The sequence below is a fragment of the Hypomesus nipponensis genome, chromosome 18 (genome assembly GCF_054491055.1).
Source record: "Hypomesus nipponensis isolate SF chromosome 18, ASM5449105v1, whole genome shotgun sequence".
NCBI lineage: Eukaryota > Metazoa > Chordata > Actinopteri > Osmeriformes > Osmeridae > Hypomesus > Hypomesus nipponensis.
This window is the reverse complement of record NC_140378.1, coordinates 9,096,285-9,111,726: the sequence shown is the minus strand read 5'-3', so window position 1 is coordinate 9,111,726 and position 15,442 is coordinate 9,096,285. Positions and strand designations below refer to the sequence as shown.

Sequence of the window (15,442 nt, the reverse complement as noted above, 5' to 3'; positions counted from 1 at the left end):
TACCCATGGTCGAGGAATAAGGCTAGGTTAGGTACTTATAGCAGTAAGATAATACAGTACAGCAGTGTATACACTGTACACGGCTGAATATGTATTAACTTGTCTTACCCAACTAGGTAAATGTCATACCAATGGAAAAAAACTAGAGATAATGATCGACTACAATCACTTCGAAACAAGGATGATAATGAAAGTATGACAGACTAGATGTTTATTCACTTTCGAGTCAAAGAAAATGATCCGACGGTGAACTACCATATCTCGTCTACATACATGTTAGGCACGTGTACAAAGGAAACCATTGGGGATAAATGCATGCATAATACACATACACGATTTTTTTTTTACTGTAGGCCTACTTGAGAGGACTGAGAACAAGAATTATTGTACAGCATAGTCTACAATGCAAATGTGTAGTGCTTAAAATGTCATACTTGTATCTCTACATTGAAAACAAAGATGAAGAAAACATCTTCATTTGATTTGTTACTAAAAGCTCTTCATACAGAATTACAAAAACTACAAAAGGACACTGACAATTGAATTATCTGGCAAACGCTTATTGATTATACAGTACTTGATGTCATGATAACAATCGTTTTAGTCCAAATGAGAGGCAACATGGATGTTATATTATATGGGGGCCACAGGGGCATAAGGCATATAGCAGCAGGAGTCACCTGTTAATTTCTGCTGTTGTTCCTTTCTTTCAAGAAGTATAAATGTATTGCACTTTAAATACATCAAAATTATAATCTCACGGGTAACCACAGCAACATGTATCACCAAAGAGTCATGCAAGTGGTATTGGTTTCTTGGAGGCATCAACAAATAAGAGTTTTTTGCACATAGTTGTTCATCTCTGCTGCATACTCTTGGTAAGGGTGTACTCTTTCAAGTATGAAAGTCTGATGAAGCTGCAATGATGAGTTTTTGAAGCAGCCCATGTCACATTCTGACCAACAATGACTTTTTCCATTGCTCAGTGGTAGTGGTACATTAATAGCCACCTCAACAGTGGCACGTCATTGTCGCTTAACTCCTCTGTGATGCTGATCATGATGAAAATTACTTTTCTCTGAGGACACAGACTCCAGCATCACAACGCTGAGTTGCCATGGAGGTGACTACTTCCCAGGTGTCTATCACTGGGTCGTAACACTCGATGCTGCTGAGGAGGGAGTTCCCGTCATATCTAAACAAGTAAAAGAGAGAAGGTGTGACAGTGTTTTTTTTTTTTTTTTTTTTTTTAATCACATCAAGGACTAATAGTTATAATGTTTGGCATGCATGCTTACCCAGCTATGGCATATAACCGTCCACGGAGAACAGTAGCCCCTACATAACACCGGGGAGTAGTCATACTGGCAACTGTTGTCCAATAATCTGTTCTTATGTTATACACCTCCACAGAGTCTAGATGAGCAGTTCCGTCAAAGCCACCTACCACATAGATGTGGTCATTGAGCAAGGCTACTCCAGCACCTGCAACAAAGACCAGATCTTCAGACTAGGTTCTAAGTTCTAACCAGATGGCAAATTTCAGTAGCCATTCTCAGAAATACCGACCTGAGCGTTTAGTAGCCATGGGGGTGACATTGGTCCAGTGCCCTGTGTGTGGATCATATCGCTCAACTGAGTTGAGTATATTCAACCCGTCATATCCTCCTGTGAACAAAGAAAACAGATTTTTACAACAGAAAAAGTAAATGGGACCCTTAAAGCCAATTCAAACGAATATACACTAAACTGATATAAAGCACCTTCACCTACCTAGGCAGTAAATCAATCCACTGGCCACCACCAGCCCGGCACCTTCCCTGGCTGTCTGCATGTCCCCAAGCATACTCCACTGGTCAATGTTTGGGTCGTAGCGCTCCATACTGGTGTGACGCCGGCTTCCATCGAAACCCCCGGCAACATAGATCATGTCTGTACAGCAACAAAGCACCCCCACACAAATGATAACAAATGTATATTTAAAATCGAATAAAAAGCTAAGGCGATGGCAATGCAATCATGGTAGCACTTTTAGAAGTACAAGCTGTCAGTCTGAAAAGGTCCCTCACCTCCGAGTGTGGTGGCGCCAGCTAGGCCACGGCGAACGTTCATGGTAGCAACAGTGTACCAGACACCGTCTTCATCAGCGGTGTAATCCAAGCACTCCACCGAACTGAGTCTCGACCGACCGTCATAGCCTCCAATTACATACACACGGTCATTGAGGGACACAGTGGCAACGTAACGTCTTTTACGAGCAATGTTCTGAAATAATAAACGTTGGATTAGTTAACATTAGCCAAAGTACACAATCTGCACTTTGCACTTATAATACTGCACTTTATACACATTGTTTTACATTTTGTACAGTTAAGTAAGAAGTCTTACCACAAACCAAAACAATATTACTCACAGGTAGAAAGCTCCACTCCTGGGTTTTAGGGTCATACTTCTCCACAATATCTATAGGAGACTGTTGACTGCCAAATCCACCTATAACTAACAGAACCTCTTTGGCACCTAAAGGGATTAACAGTAAGTTACCTTCCACAAAGAAGCAAGTATATTGTGAAAAAGCAGTATTGCACTTGAATGAGAAGATTGTACCTAATCGTGCTTGGGTTCGTGGGCCTTGCATCTCGCTCCTAAGTTCTGGCCTTAGGTGGAACTTCTTGGCTTCATCTACTAGGTCTCGACACGGAAGACTACATCGAATGAGTGGCTGGAACATGTCAAAACATATAACTACATTTTGGGCGACTCAATAGATTAAAGTAGTTATAAAAGTTAATCCTATGCTTGCCACTTGATGTATTATCTAGAAAGACATCCATCATGAGGGAGTGGTGTTCATGAAAGTCAAGCGGGAATAGCCTACATGAGGCAGTGTGTGGTCTGCCTCACCTCAGAATCAATGACATCTGTAATGTAGCGGGGGGTCAGCAGAGGCATTCGCACAAACTCAAGCATGTCCGGGAGATACGGCTCTCTCTCTTTCCTTTTGTGTTTGACCCAATTCAAGACTGCCTCAAATACCGGTTCCTCCGAATCAACCTAGTAACAGAAACAGACGGAGCATTTAGCCAACTCAAAGGAATTCACAATTTATCAAAAGCACTGACAACTGAGGACACTATTCATTTTATTACTTTGAATGTTCTGAGGGGAAAGGTGTCTCGACTACAGTATGATTATCATGCATAGCTAGAATTTAAAAAAACACAACAAATGATAGGCAAGCTTTTGTTGAATGGGTTAGGGATCTATAAATCATCATATGATTATAACCATGTTTTCACAAAACAAGTTGTGTGGTTAGAGACAGGAATTTCCTATGCACAAAGGCATACTTAAATCAAGTTTCCTTTATCATAATTTTATAAGAAGATCACACAAATCCACACAGAAGACAGGCATTGCCCCCCCCCCCCCCCCCTCGTATTAACAGATGAAAGCAGGCCTGCACTTGCATCTTTACCTCCCAAGTGTGTTTTTAAGGATACTTTCAAACATTATGTCAACCAAACCTGGATAGTTCATGCATTAGTTACAGACTTTATTGAACATTGCACAACATTTTGTATACAGACATTGTTCATCCGGCAGGTTAAAAAGGGCAGACCTTTCCCCACACCCCTCCTCCCATATCCTTCTTAAGCCTACCTGGATTTCATCACATTTCACAAGCTTCTCGACCTCTGATTGGCAGAGCAGCATGAACTCCTCGTGTTGAACAACCTCAGGAAAGTGCTTTTGGGAGAAAAGCTCAGCTGCCTGCATCAAGTCAAGGCAATTGTGTGTCTCGGCAAAGTCCCGAATACCCAGACAGTTTGAAGGGTCAAGCTGACTATCCAGAAATTCACAACATGCTCTTTTCACTCCTAAGGGAAACAAAGATACATCCACACATTTGTATGTGTACACAATGTATCATATATTGGGCTATACAGAATCCATACCCATATCTATAGTGTTACGGTCAACTCAGACAATGATTGTCATGCCTATTGTCCATGCCACTTCACAATTTTGGCACTAGTAGTTGGTTCAAACAGTGTGCAGGGCTGACAAGGAAATCTCCCGTTTACCTTTGAGCTGAAGCAAACAAGCAGCAGGAAGCAGTTCCTGTACGTTCTCCACTGTGACCAGAACTGTTTCAGTGTAGACAAAGTCCAGCAAGATCTCCATGGTTGATCCAGTCAGGCCCTGAATGTCCACAAAGGATTTCCCCTTCTCAGACAGCTGCAGAATCACAACAGAGACATATAAGGCTAAATAAAATTCAAATAAAAACATTTATGAAAAGAAAACACATTTCAAAAATCTCAAACCTTGCTAAACTGTATTAAACAGGTATAACTGTTAAGCATATAAGTGTGGAACTAATGACTGTAGTTTGGTCAGTAAAAAGATATGCTCACCTGATGATTCTTAGACAGGCACAAACATTAAGAAAGAAAGATAGGCTAGGTCAACTGGGCTGCATATAAATCTTCTTTAAGTCTTTTTCTGCAATGAGGTAAATGGCAAATACATCAATTCTGATCTGGCTATTGTTGGGACTCACGTAAATAATCCTGTAATTCCTTACCAGTCCCTGTTTGGCCATATGACCATGGCTGCATTTAACATCTTGTTATCTATCATTGAGAAGTGTGTGTGTGTGTGTGTGTGTGTGGGGGGGGGGGGGTTGGGTCCAAAATTGTATGCACCTTAATTATTGAGTTCTCGAGGTTTTTGAACAACCTATTTAATAGGCCCTATTGAACACCGTTACACTGACCTCGCTTGTAAACATGGCACAAAAGTAGTCACTGCAGGCGGCCAGGACAATGCGATGCGCTGGAAAGTCTGTATTTTCCACCCTCAATGTGATGTCGCAGAGTGTGTTGCTTTTTCGAAGTGCATTCATGGCATTAAGGATAGACTTGGCATGGGAGTTGGTCATGATATCTTTGGGAGCCATGACCAGTGCCTTAGAAGTCTCAGAAGATCCCCTATTGACTGCAGTTTCTGTTAAAAGCACAAAGAGACAGCTTTATTTGTATGATGCTGAAAAATGACCGTCGGTGATTATTGTTTTGCCAGCCAAACACAACACTTTAATTGTACAGTACAGCTAGCTACATTAAGCACATGATACTAGTACGTAGGAGTTCAGCGTTAGAAGATAGTCACTACTAGTAGGCTAGCCACAGAATGGCTTACAATTCAGAAAATGTCAACTGCTGCTAGTACTATTATTGACTTGATAACCAGTACTCACCACTTGGTCAGCTAAGACAGGTGGTTACAGACTAGTGCAAGCTGCTAGTTAGCTACTTGCTAGCTAACTGACACGGTACTGTAGTTTAGCCATTTGTGGATAGGCAAGGAAGATACATGACAGCCGTACGACAAGCCCCTCTCGAATGCTTACTGGAAAATATATTAAAGTTTGCGATAAGGAGACGATACGTTCATCTAACGCAAGCTTCTATGATGGCCAAATGCATAACTATGTCTAGCTAGCTAGCTAGCCTGACTATTAACTACGCTAGCTAGCATCAGCAGGAAACGTTTAAAAACACAACAAACCAGCTAATTTACCCAGCGAGCAAGTTACGTCACTTTACGTGCGCGCACTTAATTGACGCCAACACAACAGGCACCAAAGCAGGTCATGTCGATAGTATGAGAAAATTATATCTAGGAATCAACCAGCACAAAAATCACGTATACACTGTACACTGTAAAACACGTGTATTTAATGTAAACTATCATTTAATTTCATTCGCTATAATAATAATAATAATAATAATAATAATAATAATAATAATAATAATAATAATAATAATAATGTCAGCTCTGAGTAACCTCGGTTTATGTTTCTGGACTCGCCGGCGAAATACATGTCTGTAATTTTACTGACATTATTTTTGAGTACCAGACCGTCCATATTGTAATGTATAACATTGGCTAATGCACATAGTATATTGTGGAGATGCCGGGAATAGTGCCTGGTGGGTCTCCACAACAACATTTTAAATTGTGATGTTGTAGGGCCAGACAGTAAACAATAACCTTCAGTGTAACCTGTTTATATATCTTTGTACATTAGGATCTTAGATGGTGATGTTCACAGTGGTGAGTGGCTACACTACAGAGCACCCATTATTAGCCTTTTTCTAGTCATCCGGGTCAAACATACAATTACACGAGTGGTTAATGCTGCAAACCGAAGAACTGCAACGAGTAAAAAAGTAATAAAAAGAAGTATGTACAAATGGAGCAGCCAATGTCAAAAAATGAGGGCGGGGATTAGAGCCACCCAAGGACAGTTGTGCTTAGGTGGGGGAGGAGCGTACGGCGTGTTTCCGGTTAGACGAGGCCGAGCGACAACATTACTAGTAATCTATGAAGCTACAGTACCGAAAAATAAAAAATAGCGCCGAATCCGCCCATAGAGTTGTCTGGTTTCCAAGACACAGTTTGTGTCAAATTTGCTAAAGCTTAACGTTCATTTCATTGGTCGTCGGAAGAACGGGTGGCAGCAGCACAGCAATGGAAGCTGAGTTTCGGGAGATCGATGAACCAGGGAGTTGGAACGCCATTTACCAGGTAGCGAGTAAAAAGGGTTTTCTTGGTAAAGGAAGGTGGACTTTTTATAAGTTGTGTGTGTCTATTTGGTTAATCACAAACCTTCCCTACATTTTAAACATAAACGTATTATTATTCCCTTCATTACTTCTCCTCTACATTATTGTTGGGACAATAGATAACATGCCCTAGCTGTCAAGTTCCGATTTTAGCTTAGTTGATAACATCATCCTCCACGCAGCTATCCGATCATGTCTGCCGGTGCCTCCTATAGCTGTCCTAATGTAGCCTAAAGCTAAAAAGGTTGCTTGCGTTCATTGCAGCCTTGTGCTGTGACTTCCTTTGGTGTTACTTTACTGTAGTATGTATTGTCACATTTAATTCATTTATCATTTCCTCCATTTCACATATTGCAATCCATTTATAAGCATACAACAATCCCATTGATTAGGAAGAACGGAAGGAAAATGTATGCAGGAATATTTTACTAAACCACTTCTGAGTTCAGTTCAGCAAACAATTATTGTGTGTATAGCCATTTATTTATCAATATTGCCAGCTATGTCACCGGATTTGCTGATTGAGCATGTCTCATTGAGGTTCCTGTCACAGTTGGTGTTTTAATGAGAGCAGTGAAAGATCCATCAGATGGTAATACTATGTGCGCAAAACGTTTATAATATAAGTAATTGTTTTCATCTTCATAGGAAATACGTCAGCAATCAAGTGAACTGCCATGCAAACTTGCCAAATTACCTGAAAACAAAACTCGGAATCGCTACAGAGATGTCAGCCCATGTAAGTTGTGTACTCTGTCTGGTACATTTATATAATCAATTTGTTTAAGAAAAGACTGCTCATGTACCCAGTTGAAAAGCTTTTGACACCTGTGATGAGTGTTGCATAGTCCCTGTGATATACTGTAAACTACCTGATACAGCCCAAACTTTGTCATCTGTTTCTTACAATGTAGAATGTAGACAAACTATTTGTTGTATCCCTTAGTGAATGAATCAAATGTTATTTGATCATCTATCATACAGCCCCTTTTACAAGCAATGTCATGCACCCATATAAAGACAGCTACATTTTAGCTACATGAAGCCCATTCTGATTATGATTCTAGTCAGACAGTTGTTATTGATAAATATGTAGGGCAAAATAATTTTCCTTTGTTATTCTTGTTAAGTGCTTTTGTTCATATTATGATTTCTCAAAATTGCGTTACTAAGTCAGAATGCTCTTCACTGTTGTATTCAAAAAGTTATGTTAACGAGAAACTTCTAAAGGGTGGTTTCCTCTTTTCACAAGAATGCAAAAAGTGAACCTAAAGCAAACACTTTATGCAGGCCGGTCACAAGTCACTATGGGTGGTATTGATGTGTAGCTTGGTTTTCTTGGTTGAAAGTCATACAACCAGTACTAAATTGATAAATTGTGAATAGTTTAACTTCTTTGCAGGTATCACTGTCTCTTTTTTTATTATTATGTAAAATAGTCTTTCATGTTCAATGGTGTGGATCATAAAACCGGATCAGGAACAAATACTTCTGTGTTTCACCAAAGACAGACCTGTCATGTTGTGTGCAGCTGTGCTGCTCTCACGTACTCTAGGCCGTGACAGAACACATTTAATCTGAAGTCCCCGAGGGATATCAGGAATGACAAAGCCATGAATACATTTTCTTATTCTAAAGTATTTTTTTCTCTGTAGTTGATCACAGCAGAATCCGCCTGCAACTGGGTATGAATGACTACATAAATGCAAGCCTGATATCTGTAGAGGAGGCACAGAGAAGCTACATTCTCACTCAGGTTAGTTCTAGGACTGAGGGGGAGTTTGGAGAACACACATGTTTGTCCCTTAAAGAGGAATACATGTTATGGAATTTTTTGTTCGAAATCATATCTGGATTTATTTATTTCATGTTGTTTCATAGATTCACATTTATCTTACCCCTTCAGGGACCCCTTCCAAACACTTGTGGTCACTTCTGGGAAATGGTGTGGGAGCAGAGAACCCGAGGTGTGGTGATGTTAAACCGTGTCATAGAAAAAGGATCGGTAAGTCAGCCCCCCATTTAATATGGTATGTGGCCTACTGTACACACCTTGTCACTATCAGACGTGCTCTGTTTGCTGTGAGAAAGTTGCACAATACCATGTGCATGTTAGGACTTTTGCTGATGCTTTTACATCTACCATGAATACGTGTGTGGTCAATAAGGGGGAACTGATCTTCAAGTGTGTAGAGAAAATTCTAATTTTCAAACTCAAATGTTTCATAGGTGAAATGTGCACAGTATTGGCCGCCTAGAGAGGAGAAGGAGGCTATTTTTGATGACACCAATTTCAAGCTAACTCTGGTTTCAGAGGACATAAAATCCTACTACACTGTTCGTCAGCTGGAGCTGGAAAATATGTTGGTAAGATATCTGTTTTCTGGTTGTGCTCTGCCCTCTGGGTTTTAGGGTTCATTTGGGCATTCATGTCAGACAATGTCAATGTATATTTGCTCTCCTACCTTTACAGACTCAGGAAACTAGAGAGATTTTACATTTTCACTACACCACCTGGCCTGACTTTGGAGTACCCGAGTCTCCTGCCTCCTTCCTCAACTTCCTGTTCAAAGTGCGGGAGTCTGGATGTCTCAACTCTGACCAGGGGCCTGTGGTGGTGCACTGCAGTGCTGGGATTGGCCGCTCCGGAACCTTCTGCTTGGTAGACACCTGCCTCTTACTGGTCAGTACAGCACAGCACAGCACAGCAGTTTCTACTGAAAGTGTCCTGTTGGGGGAGTATAATGGTTTACATGATGCTTTACAAGATGATTTAATCAAGTAATGAGTTAATTGTAACTTTTATTTTCAACTCAACCCAGATGTCCATTCGCAAGGACCCATCAACTGTGCGCATTCGTGACATACTGCTGGAGATGAGACGTTATCGGATGGGTCTGATTCAGACAGCGGACCAACTCCGCTTTTCCTACCTCGCTGTTATTGAAGGTGCCAAGTGCATCATGGGAGACACGTCTTTGCAGGTAACTCAGATTGTTTCACAAGGAACATCTTGCAGATACTTCTGGCAAGAAAATCTTATGAATAGAAACCCATTTTTATTGAAGAAGGAAGGCCCTAGATATTTTCTTCGTAAAGCCTTTAAATGTCCATACCATTCACATTATGTTTACGTTTAGGAGTCGTGGAAAGAGCTGTCAAATGAGGAGGATTTTCCGCCTGAGCTCACACCACCTCCACCTCCTCCTCCTCAAAGAGACTCTCAAAACGGCACACCTGAGCGCCTCTCCTTCTTTCCTCCGACTGACGTTCAATTGATTGTTGCACAGAATGATGTTCACACTCACAGGTAACCATCTTGGAATGTGGAAAATCTGTTACAGACCAAACCTGAAACAAGTTTGCAGGCAAAAAACATCTGAACTGCATATCAAATATATTTTATGTCGTAAATCCCCCTATCCACTAATTACTCTTGTGAATGCACCTGTCGGCAGTGCCCCACCAGAGCCAGAGGTCCGGAGGAGGACTGGTGTTGATATTGCTGCCCCTCAGCCCCCCACTGACCCCTTCGACCAGCCCGATGGACTGGTGGGAAGCAAAGAAGAAGCCTCCAAAGCTCCACCCAAACCTCAGCGGCAGTATGAGATAGAAAGGCAGAAGTTGACCCAGGCTGCAGAGCAAGCAGGCGACAGCTCTCCAAAGGGGACTTGGACCCCTCTGTTGGCCAATGTTTGCCTGTGCACGGCATTGGCCCTGGGTGCTTATGTCTGTTATCGAGCCTGTTTTCACTGATGTCTTTCCTTCCTCCCTCTCTTGTTCCTCCCTTTCTATTCACTGTTTTCGCAGGGTGAATCAGCCTGTCCAGCTGGCCCCATTTGCTTATGGGCTTACTCTGCTGGCGGGTGGTTTGTTTGAACTTCAGCAGATTCAGGCTCAATTGTTTTATTTACAAAATCAGTGTAGGTGGTGTGTTGAGGTCAGAGTAAGGGGTAGCCCTTCCCTTTTCAACCACCGTAACACATCCTCAAACTGTCAGTTTGTATGCTCAGGGCCTACATTTTCAGGTGTCACACCCCAAAATACACATGTTGATTTAAAAAAGAAAGAAAATTGAGTCAGTAAATGTTTTTTCTTTCACAGGCAGTAAAGGAAGGTGTGTGAGTCTGATCCTGTGTTCTGTGAACCACAGTCCACCATACACACATGCCACCTCCATTTATGTACCAAACAAAACTCATTTGTGTTCTTCCATTTCAGCCCTTGCTAGTATGTCCATAGGCTTCTCACATAATTACACCCCTGGACATTAGATATTTTTTCCTTCTAAGACTTACAGAACTTAATTTGTGGCCATCCTGGTGGTAGACATCAGTTGTGGAAAACAACCACACTTCAGAAGCGTAATTGCTCTCCTGAAGATGGGGCAGTATTATACTCAGGAGTAAGCTGAAGCTGGTTGGAGGGAGTACATGGGAGGTTGTCTCCCCTCCACAAGATGAGCAGTGCATGCAGTGGGCCATTGTTGGGCCTTAGGCTCCCCACCGCAACCCCCAGTAGGGCATTTGGGCTTAATATACATGAGGCGCACTTGGTGTGTGTGTGTAAGGATGTGCGTGCATTTGAGTGTATGGTAAAACTGCCTAGCCAGAATATATTTGAGCTTTTTACTGATGCTTGATTTGTACTGCTTCTAAGTAGGCAATATTCAAGCTTATAATTAAGTCAAATGTGAAATGTATTCTAAATCTCTTCCTAGTAATCCCCCCTCTCCCCACACATTTTTGTTCCAAACTTGACATTTACACAGGAGAGTTTACTTTGAGATGAGCTGTGAATGGAAGGTGCACATTCACTGTATGTCATGGGCTATTATGTTTGAGACCCAACATCCAGACTTGGTGTTTCACAATCGGCTCCAGCCACTGCAATTTCACAAATCAGTTACGTCAGTTGTAAAAGAGTCTTCCATTGACTCTTGAAGTTGTCAAACCTACAAGATTACGTGATAATGTTCATGGTGCGCAACATTTTTGCTCTAACATGAAAAGTGCTGCGACTTTTCTTGCTCAGAAAAAGTGAATGTGTAAGCCTGAGGGGAATGCAGCAGATAAGTGTTGTGTAGTTGTTATCAAATGGAAGGCTGCATTTACGCACAAAAATGCCAGCTTAGCCAACGAGGACACAGAGTACTCTTCTTTTGCCAGCAATACAAATACTTATCAGTATGATACCCCTTTAAATTCGCACTTGATGAATGCTGAATCCATCCTGCCTGTTGGAACAGAGGGACGGGGATCTCAACCAAAAAGTCAAACACCAGCGCAGGGATTTAAACACTGTAGGATTGGTCCATCATAAATGTTATGAAATGGGCCTGAGCTGGCTATGTTATTTTGTATGATTGCTTTTTCACTTAGACATCCTGCAGTGGTGAATGAATAAACAGGTTTGTCATGAAATGAGATTAGTTAAGCTGCTAGCAGCATTCAGTTTACCTTAGTGGCTCATAGAAACTGCTTTTTGAGTCCAATGGCTGTACCTTTATTTAGAATGTATGAGGTCCAACCCATGGACACCCTCTTGATGTTTTCAAATCAGGTTTCAATGTATGCTGATTTATTTTTTGTGTGTCAGTGAGCAACAAAGTCACCGTGCCTGGGAACCATGTGTCTACCCAGGCACTTCTGTTTTTCTGTATTCATGCTCAGCTCAACAACCATTTGTCTTTTTTATTTACATACATCAATGTACTCCTTTTTTTAATAAAATTGTACTGCTGATTTGTTCTGGTTTTTAGAACTGATACAAAGTATACAACTTCATATTCAGTCTGAATTCTGAACAATATATGGGGTAATAAAATTATCTCATTTATTGGTGGTCTATGTTTCTGATTCTCATAAAGAAGAATCCTTTACTCATCCCACACAGGCACTCGTGTTCAGGGAGTGGCAGAACAAGCCTGCCCAGGCATCCACTGGAGAAATTGGTCTCTGCTTTTGTCCCATCCTGTGTCCCTCCTCCAAGGGCAGCTAGGAGCAGTGGTCAGCCACATCCGTGTTGCCCAGGGGCCAAGTGCTTTCCCATATCCTGGCCAGCGACATTTATGGTCCATTTCTTGGCTAGGGTCATATGCAGGAGAGTGACTACTTGCATTTCATATGTTATGACTTTACAGATTAACAGAAATGACTTCAGGACTAATATACAAATTTGAATAGAATTTCTGTTCAATTGTATTTGTCCTTCACAAATCCACCACAAGAGGGCTCTATTTGACTTGCTACCACAGCCTAGCCTGGGTCAGGTTAATAGCACCTGGTTCGCAATTCCTGTCCTCCAACCTACAAACCATCCTTTTTATATATATAATCACGTTACTCGTGCTTTAAATTTTTTTGATGTTCCATGTGCTAGCATTTTTTTTTTCATCCACTTAAGGACATACATCTCAGCTGGAACAGGAGAGATCCAGGTCAATATTTTAGAGGGGTAGTGTGGAAGGCCTATAGTGTGTCTCTTCATTGACAATAAAAGTCAGTTGTCGGTCATAAGTGCTGCATGAAATCAGGCACGTGTGATCGTATAGTATCAGACCAGCAAGTGAAAAATTGGTAAACCACAATGTTGGTACAAGTCATTTGGCAACCTTCCGGATTTCCTGTTTGGGAAACTGTTTTGGAGAGAGGGGGAAGTAGGCACTGGTACATGCTGCAAAGGAATGCAACTAGCGTGAGTAATAGCACTCCCAGCCACGCGGATGCAACTGACGTCAGAGGACTAGATAGAACAGGCTGCAACAATCAGCATTGGGAAAAGTACTCAAGGCGTGGCTGGGCAAACACAGGAAGTGATCTTAAAGCTATAGTACTTTTATTTGGTACCCTCTGGGGTCTGCACAAGTGTTGTAGTTTTGGATTTCATCATGTTGTGTTTATGATGATGTTGATGATGATGATAATGATGATGAAGGAACAGAAATAATCTATACATTTTCTATTAAGTACTCAATTTTACAGTTTACCATGTGCTTTGCTTAGTTTTGGTCTGAATCTGTAACTTCAGTTTCAGAACTTTCTAAAAAGGCATCAACTCTTTTCTGCGAGCTCTTACAATGTATGTCCAGGGTTTAGTCATTAACCTGGAACTTCCTAATGGCCAGTCAACCTAGAGAGACAGGGAAGGATTCTTGGCGATAAGACCTCCCTTTCAGATGTGGATTATTTTCTGGGAGTCAAGTACAGTTCTGGAAATTCCAATGTCTGAGAACATTCAGATGATCAATACTGACTCACCAGCTCACCAACAGCTGATGCACGGTGGATGTACAGTAGGTGTATCTCAAGTTGCTTCACATCCCTCCTTAACCAGAATAAATATGAAATAATTCATGATAAATATAAATAAGACATGATTATGAAAAGACTGCTTAATTATCTAGCATCTTTACACAAAGTGTAAAGCAAATGTTTATCCTTATTTTGTTTTCCATTGTTGATATAATGTTTCAATACTGGAGATCAGTGTGCTACACAGTCAAATGGAAAAGTACTAAGATATCAGTCCCTCCACCACAGCAGACGTTGGTGAATATGGTGACGATTGTTGTGACATGAGCAGTCGTTCCTGTTCCTGTCTTGGGTTGCTGTTGTCTTAGATGCACCATCACAATCAAGTAGGTCTCCTACCGTTACTTGTGTCCCCTGAGCCGGTGTTTCCCCCACGGTATGCTCTTCAGCGCAACTTCCTTCCTCTGGCCTACTACTGATCAAACATGGACTGATGACGTTGACAATGAGATGTATCCCACATGTAAACAAAGCTTTCTGACGACCTCCTCAAGCACTCTACAAAACAACATCAGTTTTGTTCTGTGGTGTTTCATATATGCTTGATCCTAATATGCAAACATGTACTCCCTAGTAGTGGTACAGGAAGTGATTTGTGATTGTGCAATAGCTTTAGATTTAAGACATCCATTTATCCATACCTACCTGATCATTTGTATCTGCCTACTGACATGTAAATACAGTAGCAAGATACAGTATGTGCCTTACTGAAATCAAGTGAAAGTTAGAAGTTTGTAAGTGGAAATAAGAATAGTCACGTTATGGTTGAGGTGGGAAGTTTCATCACACTCAGCAGCCACCACGCCCATTCCAGTTGGGTCAGCTTACTACATGACTCACCTGTGGCAGATATTAAGTGAGACCTATGAAAGGAAACAAATTGAAGTGGCATAGCTACGTTGCCTTTAACTACCATTTATGTGAGGCTACCGTGAAACTGTAATGCACTCTGTAGTACTGTTTTTAAAATGACAGTTCATTTGAAACATATGAATACTGATTTAATTGTCTTGACTTGCAGACGTTTACCATTAATACTTTGGATGTTCAGATATTTGGATCTCATCCATTTGGCCATAATTTTAAAGTAAATGAAAAAGCCAAATTAAAAACCTTGGCTCTGGTAATCTAGGAAGTTTTCAAGGAGGGTATAGAGGAACAGAGAATAGTGTTCACTTTCTAAATGAATACAGTAATGAGTAGGCCAAATCAACATGAAAACACTTTCTGATTTGTGGCCCTTCATGTGTATGTGAAACTGTTTGAGGCTCGTATTTTGTATTGCATGACATGGCAATTGATACGTTGAAATGAATGTAAAGAATAAAAAAACATCTAAAATAGCCTTACATTTGAATTCAGTCTAGGATGGATGCTAATCTTTAGGTCATTGTAGACCAATATGACTCTGATGCTATAAAAGTAGTAAGCGAGAACTGACCCTTCTGATCTTGTAACTAATCAAATTGATTTGTTTTGTCAAAAGAAACA

At 41.0% G+C, this 15,442-nt stretch overlaps 2 protein-coding genes and 1 long non-coding RNA gene across 5 annotated transcripts; 1 reads left to right on the top strand and 2 right to left on the bottom strand.

Moving 5' to 3' along the window:
• Window positions 1–188: 188 nt before the first annotated feature.
• Window positions 189–5,604, bottom strand: klhl12 (kelch-like family member 12). Of its 3 annotated transcripts, none has more exons than XM_084681098.1 (12): window positions 5,267–5,603; window positions 4,784–5,013; window positions 4,089–4,242; window positions 3,664–3,881; window positions 2,905–3,054; window positions 2,608–2,722; window positions 2,414–2,520; window positions 2,070–2,265; window positions 1,774–1,932; window positions 1,570–1,668; window positions 1,299–1,485; window positions 189–1,195 (listed from the first exon to the last, which is right to left on the bottom strand). In XM_084681098.1, exons 2-12 carry the CDS (start codon window positions 4,964–4,966, stop codon window positions 1,069–1,071), a joined length of 1,695 nt encoding a protein of 564 aa, XP_084537224.1. In that variant the 5' UTR covers window positions 4,967–5,013; window positions 5,267–5,603; the 3' UTR covers window positions 189–1,068. The 3 variants fall into 3 exon arrangements, with proteins under 3 accessions (XP_084537224.1, XP_084537225.1, XP_084537223.1); XM_084681099.1 differs by lacking the exon at window positions 5,267–5,603 and adding an exon at window positions 4,422–4,509 and having other exon boundaries at window positions 4,784–4,922; XM_084681097.1 differs by having other exon boundaries at window positions 2,414–2,722; window positions 5,267–5,604.
• Window positions 5,605–6,347: 743 nt separating this feature from the next.
• On the top strand, window positions 6,348–12,382 carry ptpn1 (protein tyrosine phosphatase non-receptor type 1). Its single transcript, XM_084680832.1, has 9 exons — window positions 6,348–6,600; window positions 7,287–7,377; window positions 8,294–8,394; window positions 8,545–8,643; window positions 8,868–9,005; window positions 9,112–9,321; window positions 9,461–9,622; window positions 9,779–9,948; window positions 10,097–12,382. Exons 1-9 carry the CDS (start codon window positions 6,544–6,546, stop codon window positions 10,392–10,394), a joined length of 1,326 nt encoding a protein of 441 aa, XP_084536958.1. The 5' UTR covers window positions 6,348–6,543; the 3' UTR covers window positions 10,395–12,382.
• On the bottom strand, window positions 12,331–14,384 carry LOC146251931 (uncharacterized). Its single transcript, XR_014732122.1, has 3 exons — window positions 14,291–14,384; window positions 13,898–13,964; window positions 12,331–12,724 (listed from the first exon to the last, which is right to left on the bottom strand). It is a non-coding gene; the product is annotated as an uncharacterized LOC146251931 (long non-coding RNA).
• Between the last annotated feature and the right edge of the window lie 1,058 nt (window positions 14,385–15,442).

Excerpts from the sequence above, each read along its gene's own strand:
- klhl12 (XM_084681097.1), bottom strand. The coding sequence starts at position 4,966 with ATGGCTCCCAAAGATATCATGACCAACTCCCATGCCAAGTCTATCCTT. Across the intron at positions 3,055-3,663 it reads TGAAATGTGATGAAATCCAG|GTTGATTCGGAGGAACCGGT; the intron begins GTAGGCTTAAGA and ends TTCTGTTACTAG. Across the intron at positions 1,669-1,773 it reads TGGATTGATTTACTGCCTAG|GAGGATATGACGGGTTGAAT; the intron begins GTAGGTGAAGGT and ends CTTTGTTCACAG.
- ptpn1 (XM_084680832.1), top strand. The coding sequence starts at position 6,544 with ATGGAAGCTGAGTTTCGGGAGATCGATGAACCAGGGAGTTGGAACGCC. Across the intron at positions 6,601-7,286 it reads GTTGGAACGCCATTTACCAG|GAAATACGTCAGCAATCAAG; the intron begins GTAGCGAGTAAA and ends TCATCTTCATAG. Across the intron at positions 9,949-10,096 it reads AATGATGTTCACACTCACAG|TGCCCCACCAGAGCCAGAGG; the intron begins GTAACCATCTTG and ends ACCTGTCGGCAG.